Source organism: Parasteatoda tepidariorum, chromosome 7 (genome assembly GCF_982258835.1).
Source record: "Parasteatoda tepidariorum strain Cologne lab strain chromosome 7, Ptep-v5.0, whole genome shotgun sequence".
In the NCBI taxonomy this organism is placed as follows: Eukaryota; Metazoa; Arthropoda; class Arachnida; order Araneae; family Theridiidae; genus Parasteatoda; species Parasteatoda tepidariorum.
The window spans coordinates 59685595-59695986 of NC_141761.1; the positions used below are offsets into that span (position 1 = coordinate 59685595).

The following is a 10392-nucleotide window of genomic DNA, read 5'->3' on the forward strand; positions in this document are numbered from 1 at the left end:
GTAGAAAAAATATTGACGTTTAGGAAAAAAACAATGAATGAGAAGCAATCATGGGGTTAGCGAGTTGAGCAAACAGAGGCCAGAAATCCTCTTTCCTTAAAAATTTCTCTTCAAATTTGTTAGTGAATAAAAGTATAATTCAAATTAAGTGTTTCGCGTTGTATTTGAGCTACTTGTTCTTGATTATAATTTTTGAATTTTGTCTGAATTTCTCTTTAAAAAAAAATAATGCTCTGATGATCCTTATCTTTCTTGTGTAGGGAGAGAACAAACAAAAGAAAACTGAAAGAAACAGTGAATGAATTCAGTTTGCTCTGCAGAGGTTTAATTGGGACAGAATACGGAGCTCAATCTTGTCTATCATTCTCTTGATTTCTGTTCCTGATTTTTGTTTTAAGTGTATTTTAAATATTATATCTGTATATCTGTTCTTGACTCTAACTGTGCTTGTGTCATTTCTGCAAAGTGCAAAATTCATAAATTCATTATATTTTTTGTTTTTGTTTACCCATTGACTGCATGAATGTAAATTATGAAAATCAGTTTGTTGAAAGAGTAAAGTTTTTAAAGATTGAAATAGTTGTTTTTGTTATTTTGTTTATTAATCAACAATGCCATAAGTAAGCATTCCTAAATAACAAATTTCCTTATTGAAATGCAATTATTTATTTATTTTCTACGAAATGTTTATAACAATCATTAATTCAAAGTACCAACTCAGTTTTATAAAATAGTTTATAGTTGTAATAACCAGTATTATATTCAGATATTTTTAATTATTTAAAAAGGAAAGGTCTGAATATTTAAGTCCAGATATAAATAATTTTGACTTTATGTTCATTTAATTATTAATTTATAAGAATGTAAATTGGATACTGTTGTGATGTCCGCCGACCTCACCTTCCGTTATTATTAACAAATTAGTTGCGGAACAGCGGTGCTGCTTCACCAATCCAGAGATTATGTAAAGACGTTACTAATAGATGTTAATCGCTAATCTTTGTTACTTAATGTTAGCATGTTATGTTATGTTGATTTATTAAATATATATTTTAAGTTATCATGATTCGTAATTGGAATACTTCGTCAAGGATGCACACATTCTAACACGTGATGACGAAAAATGGGATCTTACTCCTTGGCATGAAGTAGAAGTTCAACTTCAATTGAATTTCCAGGTAGATGCAATTTCTTAAAGACCGTCGGCCATGCATATATTTGAGGTGTCCCTAACACTGGTATTATTTAATGCTTTCGGTATGTGTTTTTAAATGTTTAAATACTCTTTTACATGGTGCGTAGCATTTTTGAAAAGTGCTTAAAGGTGCTTATTTTCGTTTTTAAAAGTCCTTAAAGGTGCTTTTTTCATTTAGTGTTTTTAAAAAGTGTTTAATTTTCCATTTTCAAATTCCATTAATCTTCCATTGCGTACCGTCGGTCGGTAGCGTATGGAGGCGCTAATCGTTTTACATGTTAGATTAAATACTTACAAGTCCACATGTGCGACTACTGAGCTGGGTTAGGTGAGATTCTTGCTCTCTCATGTGCAACTCTGCTGCATTTCGCAAGATATTCTTAATTTCAGGCTTCATTTTCCACCCTCTGATATCGAACCGAAAAGTCTCTTGGATCATTTTATAATCGCTAATATAATCAAAGAAGGAGTTCTAATCCTCATCATAGTAGAAGCCATGTCGAAGTGGATAGAAGTGCGTCATATGACTTCAGCATCCGTCTGTGCAACAGTCGGATGTCCTGTCCTCTGAGAACTCTTTGCTACCCATGGAATACCTGGAGTCATCCGTTCCGATAACGGAGGCCAGTTGCGAGCATTGGAGTACCAGACTTTCTTAGAGAGGAATCTCATCCGAAGGGTTATGATCACTCTAAGACGTCCCTTCGGAAATGGTCATGCTGAAAAAACAGTCCACACCGTGAAAGATTCCATAAGACGTATTATTGTGAAAGGAAATTGAAAGACGTCTAGCCAAGTTCCTTCTTCAACAACATTGCACTCCTACCACGACATTAGGTGCTAGTCTTGCAGAACTGTTGATGGGGAGGAAGCTGAGAACTATCTTAGATCTGAATGCTGAGAGAAAGTTGAGACTAGAGCAAGATGTGTGTAAAAAATATGATGGTTTTCTTCAAAGATCGTTCAGTGTCGACGATCCGCTCTTTTTGTGAGGAACTATGGAAAGTGTCCGAGGGACTATAGAAAGTACTGCACTGCACTGTTGTATTTATAGATCAGTGTGACAATCCTTGAACTTAGTATTATTCCTTATTTCTTGCTTCAAAATTTTTTTTGTGCCTTTTATTCATTGGATTTAATATCGATAAGATCAAACATGAAGATTTTCTGTAAATCTGCAGATTTTTTTTTCTCTCCAGAGCTTGGTGTATTTTATCACCATCTGCTCTCTGATCTAAAGTGCATAATTTACACCAACGTCTATAATATTTTTTAATTACTATGAGAAAATGAATCACAAACCATAACCAGTTGGCTCTTAATCTGCAGTGCATATACAATTAAAATTAAAAATTATGGGCAATGGGTTACTTTCTTTGCCAGCAGTTCCCATATGATATTTTATGGAACTCTGTCTTTTGGTGGAATGATCACAGGGGTTCCAAGAGTTAAAATTTTATTAAATGAGTAATAATTTTTTAAACTTGTAATTATATTTATATCAAAACAATAAAGCATAATTTCTTTGATAACATCGTTATTTTATAAAATTATTTAAATAAAATGCCAGTAAAAAATAGAAATATCAAAATTTATAAAAAAAAATTGCATCAGTATCTCTTGTCCAACTTCTCATTTCAAAGTAGAATGACCAAATAAAAAAGTTATGAATTATATTTCTTTAATAACTGTTCTCGATGTTTATAAGAGTTCTTTTTCGAAACCATAATTCAGCTTAGTTTATTCATTTTCAGCTTATAAAAAAAATTGGGAAACCGTTGTTCTATACAAAGAGCAAAATTAACTGCTAGTTGACAGACTTCGCGTGCAGGTCGTCGGATTACCGAAGCGGGGGTGCCATCCCCTCTGCCGGGGATCAAACTTGTGATGGCATGTCTTCGGATCATCCTCAGGGATGTTTCCCAGACCGTCGCCAATAGCCCATTGTGCAGCTCTAATGCGACGTAAATGAACAGCAACGAACCCTCTACGTTTTGTATGCTTTCACCATTAGAGTGAGGAGAGTCATAGGAAAAGAAAGTACAATTATTTCTGTCTTGATTTTCAAATAGGTAGGTACATTATTTACGTCACACTAGAGCTGCACTATGGGCTATTGGCGACGGTCTGGAAAAATCCCCGAAGACATATCGCAATTTTGATCCTTTGCAGAGGGGGTGACTACCTTACTTTGGTAGCCCGAAGACCTGCTCGCGAAGAAGAGCACTTTACGATCTAACAATTTAACGAGGACCGATACCACTCCCTCGGTCTCTACGCAAGCTGATCAAAGTGGTCACCCACCCGCTTACTGACCTTTGATTTATTCGGTGCTTTATTGGGAACCGTGTCTTTACTATCAGTTAACTGCTGGACGATTTTCAAATAGATTAAAAACTTTTAAACTAGGAAACTATATGGAACTGAAAATTATATAGAACATAGGTCTAAAGGAAGAAGTCATGGAAATTTAGAAAATAATTTCCCAAGTAGCACAATTCACAAAAACGATATCGTAAAAACTTAGCTTTGAACATTGTACAATATCGTAGCGAAATATTGTACTATATAAAAATGGACCCCTTTTATAACGTATATTCAATATTGCAAAACAACATTGTTCGATATTGTAAAAACGTTGGGGAACGTCGATCGACATCTCTCTGCATTTACAAACGTTGTACTATGCCAACCGACATCGTCAACACGATATTCAAAAAACGAATGCTGTGGAATGCCGACAATCGCCAAAATTACGTTATTTGAGAAAGTAAAAATTAGCTTTTGAAAATATTCATGCCTGTTTGTAACCTGGAAAAAGCTGATAACAGAACCATTCTAGCTTGTTTAAAATTAAATTATTTGACATTACCAAAACTTATAGAATTTTAAATTCTGCAGCTTAGTTATTAATATTTAATAAGTTTGGGTAGGCAGGTATATTTTACTAATATTCTAGAAAATAAGCTAGAAAGTAAATAGTTTTGTTAAGATATTTCTTCTCTTTTTCAGGGTACAAGCAGCCATTTATACTGAGAAATAATTTTAATATTTTAAGTGATTTGTGCAATAATTTTCACAGCATCTATATTTTACTATGTAGATTAAAATTACAATATGTTTAATTTAAAACGATAAACTTTTTTGCTGTGACGTTTTAGTACTATATAATCTGTATTTTACTTAAATAGTATGCATGGAAAACAAAATTCCTTATCTTCAAAGCATCAGGTTTGATTTTAAGAAAACTGATTAAAAAGAAGAAAAAAAGCAATATTTACACTGATATTGTCATAATAAAATAACAGGAGTCACTTCCTCAGATTTCTGATTTAAAAAAGGGTAAGCATGGCAGAATAAGCTGCGATTTAATTTACTTATAGCCTTTGTCCATTAAAGTGTTGCCAAAATATCTATTCAGTTATCTTATTATCTATTCTCTACGGTTGTCAAATCTGTAAATGAAATATAGTTTTTATTAAACAGTAAAGAATAATATAATAATTTCTATAATTTATTATATTCTTTAATACAATCAATTGTTTCTAAAACAAAACTGTCATTTGAGACAAACTTAGTCTTCCTGCCTTCCCGGTCGTTGGCGGTGGCAAGAACTTCACCAAATTTTTCAGCTTTTTCTAGTCAGCTAGTTTCTTCAAACAGTCTGAAGGTAGCAGCTGAAAAAAAAAAAAAAAAAGACATGACATGAACTGGGGTTAATTTTAATATTTTTAAATTAAAAGACAAATAGTTATATTGAAAACATTACATGAACTAAAGTGGACAGAAGCATAACGCAAGTACTACTAGCAGCGTTTATGCTAATCCCTAGGTTGACAATTCTGTTGTATAGAATCAGAGCAGTTTTTATGTTTTCAGTAAGTTTATAACATATGGAATATGAGTAAGTTTACAGTAAGAACCTTACGACCCTTTACGAGTAAGTTAAAAACATATGGAAAATATTATATTTTATAATATAATAGATGGAAAAAAGTTTTTCTTTGAATAATTTTTAAAAATTATTTGGCTACCTTTCGATGAGGTGATCCGGGTTCCAACCCCAGTATCGGCAGGGATTGGAACCCGGCTGGGTCAATACGAATTCCACATCTAACATGTGCTTACCACAGTGCTGATTCAGATATAGTGAAGTATTTTGTGAAGGTACCGCTAAGTGGTAATAAATTTGGCTTGGACACAGATCCCTGTTCTTTAACTATTAAAACAAAGTTTCAATTAGCAAATCATAATTTTATTTAAAAAGTGAGATTTTTTTCTCTTGATTTTTAATATGATAGATTCATCAATAAATAAATAAATATTTAATCATTTTTATATTAAAATATTCATTTTAATCTTATATCAAAATAGATAAGTTAAGCTAAAAAAATTTTTTTTTAAAAATATGTACTCATTGGAATTTTTTTTTCACAAAATTTCTTTATAGAAAATCTGATAATGTCAAAGATACTATAAACATATTATGAGGAAAAAAATACCAGTTAATAACTCTACTGCTTCAAATAGACTTTAAAAGGGAAGAATGACACTATATCAGGAAAAAACATCTGAATTCATCAGCCCCCTTTTTTTCCCTTCTAATATAACCTCAAGCTTTAGAAATAGACATTTTCCACCAATAAAATATAATGTAAATTTTAATTCCATGCTTTTTCAATCAAAAGGTAGAATTTTAATTTACATTTGCATTTTTTTTTTAAAAATTCATGTTTATTAATTACTTTCTACAGCCATGCAAGTCTATATTAAGACAGCATTAAATGTGTACTTTAATCTGTACACATTTAATGCTATCCAATCAATCTCAAGAATCAAAAAGATTTTTAAAAATGTAATTTCAAATTTGTTGGAATTTAACATACACCAAGAAAGAAAGTAATTTCAATAACTAAAATTAATTAATGCAGCAATTTATTTAAAATAAATTTTAAAACTAAGAAAAGAAAACAATAAAAGTATCAATAATTTAAAACACTGTTTTTTAACTTTCAAAATCAATGATTTAAAAAAAAATCATTTTATTTAAATCATGTATTAAATCATGATTTGAATCAAGCTGATTTAAATCAACAAACCCTGATAGCTAGTAGTTGAGAAAAGATGCCATGAAAAACATTACAAAACTTTAAGAGTGGCTAACCTTTGAAACATACAATGCTGTAAAATGTAAAAGTATCAGAGTTTAGAATACAAACTAAACAAAATAAAACAGGAAGGACCAGGGTAATTAATTTAAGGAATAACTGATCCATTTTAATGCAAGATAATGACTCATGAAAAAGTAAAGTCTTATTACAAATTTTAAAATTCTATGTCTATAAAATTACCCAAGATGGTGTTTGTAACAGCTGAGAGGCTTTCAAAACACTGTTTCCCTTTTCATTCTAATTTACAATACGTCATCGCCAATTCCAAGATGGTGCTGAAGTAAAAGAGCATAGATAGCCTTTACAGATGGTTTCAAAATAACATATCTGAAAGAAGAAAAAAAATATATACATATATAATGTTTTAATAACCATTACAAAATGTATCTCATATTTTATCATCAATTAAGACCATACAAGTAAAACGGGCATGGGATTGCTGAAGGAAGGAATTATCTAAATTTTTCATTTTTATAATATATTATATATGACTTCGGTCACTTTTCACCAAAAGAGTTCTTGCATTAGTTCTTTACTTTGTATATGAGAAGCTTTCAAAGCAATTGCCTTTGCATAAATATATTAAACATTGCAGTATCAGATTGTATGTTTACAAATTCAATTATCACAAATTCTAAGTATAAATTGTGTGCGGAGAAATACCTATACCATCAAAACACTTATCACAGTCATATTTGACTTCAGAATCACATACGTTAAAATATGTTGCAAAGTTGGGACATATTCAGCTATGGATTGCTTTTCATTATGTACGGGGTATCTGCGACATTTAAGATTTTCAAATCCCTGACTTTCCATCAATAATTCCAAGAAGTTGTCGTGACTTACCGAAGTTACTATTTTCTCCGACAAAAACACTAACAATAAATTTAAAAAGGCAATATAATAACATTAATTGAAATGATAGGTATAACCAAAGCTGTTATACTCTGAATCCTTGAGGCAGAATTTTTTCGAGCTATCTGCGACAAAACTCTCTAGCACTAATATCTTTCTGCAAGATACCTTTCATAATAATAAACATGTATGCTGCTAATTTAAAATAACAAAAGCACTGTGTTTAAAAAAAAAAAAAACTATATGTAACTTTTTTTAAATTGAACATGTAATTTTTATTATAACATTACATGTAACATTTTGGCATTTTGTTGGGAGGCCGGGGGACACAGAAATTATTTCCTTTACCTTTTGTAACTAATCATCACAATAAAATTGCAAATCATTAAATACGCAGTAGTACTTGGCAAAAAAAAAAAGATTTACGGCAAATTCACACGAATCGGTCGCCTCAAATGAGTGTTTCATTTCTAGATTAGGCTGTTGTATAAAAATATCGCATAAAAAAAAAGATTTAAAAACTATGGAGAAATCAGCAGCAATAACTGATAAAATTCAACACAATTATTGACTTAGAAAGTAAATACCCAAATACAAGATTCAAATTTTTCAGGTTGTTTATCGGGATATTTAAATTCAACATCAATAACTAACGAAAATACAACAGAAAAAATACATCAATTTATGCTACTATTGGCATATATTGAACATGTCAAAAAGTTATTATTTTAAGGCATGATTAAAATATAACTGGTAAATTTCTGTCAAAAAATAAAAAAAGGTAATTTTCGTCATATTTCAAGTCTTTTAAACATTTTTTTAGTCCGAGAGGAGCAGACAAATTGTTATAGTGCACAGAACCAATAAAAGTAAACAAGATCTTTGGGAATATCAGAATTGAATAATGTGATATAATTTAATAGTTAACAAACTTGGACTAAAAAAAAAAGAAGAGGAAATTGGCATAATTCTAGCAAATATATATACACATATCAAAACCCTGTCTGAAATTATTTATTACTTGATTAATGAGCTATTCGGTTCGGTAAGTAAGATGTAGACATATAAAATTTTCATGATTCAATTCTTTTTATTTTGTAATTTAAACAGTATATATATATATATATATATATATATTAACTAAATACCTTAAACATAATAATAATTAAACATACATATATATATATATATATATATATATATATATATATATATATATATATATATATATATAGCTGCAAACTTGTACGGTTGAGAAAAAAACTTCTTACTAGCAGCAATATTAGAGATCTTATTAAATCTTCAGCAGACATATTAAATCAATCTAGTAGACATACTAAATCATCAATTTAAAATTTCGAAAAAAAAAGACATTTCAATCTACCATGACAAATTAATAATTAAAAAATATGCAAATATGATCTATTTGCTAGCTCGCTTAGCTCTTAAATTTTTAATTAGTTTAAGTATTAAAAAATATTTTTCATCGAAAGTACAAGTTGCAGGTGTGAAAAAATATAAACATAAGCATGTCAGAAGGCTTAACACCTCCAAACATACTATAAAATTTCGCCACTGTTTTGTGAATATGAGAATTGAATAATGTGATATAATTAAATAGTTAAGCTGCCTGGACATGAAAAAGGAAAAAATCAATGTAATTCCTGGAATATATAATTATATATATTAAAAACAGAACATACCTGCCAAGATCAGAGAATTCGCTCACTTCCACAAGGTGCATTAATTCTCCTTCATCTTCAGCTGGTTTGAGTTTTCGGGCTCGCTAAATCGAAATCATTTTAATTCCACTTACATTATACGCTAAGATATAAATCTTATGAGACGAAATTGGATTTAAATATACGAAGACAAAAGATAAATAGACAGCTGGTGTAGCGGAAAATGATAAACAGCATCTTAACGTGTTACGGTTCCGAGTGGTGAATATCTCAAATTTCAGTATTTAGTGAAAACGATCGATGCCGTGACAAAAACACGATTACAATATCGATATCAAATATTGTCCGGTTGTTATTCGGATATCTCTAAATTTATATTTTAAATTTATTTTTTGGAATTACAACAATTTGACGTCCTTTTTTGTCTTTTAAATGATTAATTTTGATTTAAGAACACAATAAAGTTTTAAATGAAAATTTTACAAACAGATTTTTAATGTGAAATCGACGGGAATCGTACAATATCGTACACACAATTTCGGTTTTCGCCAATATTGACAATGTCGGTCGATGTAGACCAAAGCTGTTACAATATCCCTGTGCTACTTGGGTTTGATAAGTAAATACGAAAAATATTAAGAGGAAACATTATAGCACATTCCTATACAACTGAGAAGATGGGGAGGGGGGGGTCAAGATATGGAACCTGTCTTCTCCCCAGATAGCATATTCGAGCTACGCGGAAATATTTGTGATATGTAGACACCTAGGTTATTAATAAGAAAGAGTGTGTGGGGCGTTGTTATCGACAATGCCAACCTTCATCTATTAAAAGGTACCTCATGATTGAATCAAGTTAGCATGTCTTATATACTAGTGAATTGATGTTTAACTTTCCTAGTGGTAGTTACGCCACAATACTCCCCCACCAGAATTTTATCAGGGATAGAATTCCATGAACGGATACCACTAGTCGCTGTACTTGTGAAAGACCGGGAGAACTGGATTAAGGTCACCGGGTTTTTTTAATTTTATTTTTAAGTGCTGAATGTGAGAGGTGTATTAACTTCACGGTCGTAGTCGCTCCTGTGTTGCATTTAGCAGTCGAGTGTATGCAGGCTGACGTTGTGCATGATTAAGACGAGACTGAGTAGCAACAGCTTAAGGAGGTGGACAATGTCGCAGTCACAAGTAGCAAGTCAACAGTTCAATGTGGACCATCCATCGAAGTAGGCGTTACTGTCAAGATAGCGTGTGTTCGCATCCCGTCCGGGTCACCAATGTGGGGGGGGGCGCGGAGTTATCGACTATGCCAACCTTCATCTATCGAAAGGTACCTCATGATTGTATTAAGTTATCATGTCGAATATACAGGTGAATTAATTTATAACTTTCGTAGTGGTAGTTACGGCACAAAGAGTATATTTATAATAGATAAGAGTATAATAATAGGTGGACTGATCGTTAAGATACTGTTCCCAATGGA

The 10392-nt window shown here is 31.2% G+C and overlaps 1 protein-coding gene and 1 long non-coding RNA gene across 2 annotated transcripts in view; one reads left to right on the top strand and one right to left on the bottom strand.

Annotated features, from left to right (window-relative positions):
- The window catches only part of cdm (importin-13-like protein cdm), a 41715-nt gene extending 41138 nt beyond the window's left edge, over positions 1-577 (top strand). The window contains exon 20 of the mRNA XM_016064135.4: positions 261-577. Within this exon, the coding sequence (XP_015919621.1) occupies positions 261-372 (112 nt within the window). The 3' untranslated portion in view covers positions 373-577. The remainder of the gene's footprint in view (positions 1-260) is intronic.
- Positions 578-4693: 4116 nt separating this feature from the next.
- LOC107442982 (uncharacterized) lies at positions 4694-9166 on the bottom strand. The gene is made up of 3 exons (XR_015435537.1): positions 8928-9166; positions 6547-6693; positions 4694-4872 (listed from the first exon to the last, which is right to left on the bottom strand). It is a non-coding gene; the product is annotated as an uncharacterized LOC107442982 (long non-coding RNA).
- Positions 9167-10392: the final 1226 nt, after the last annotated feature.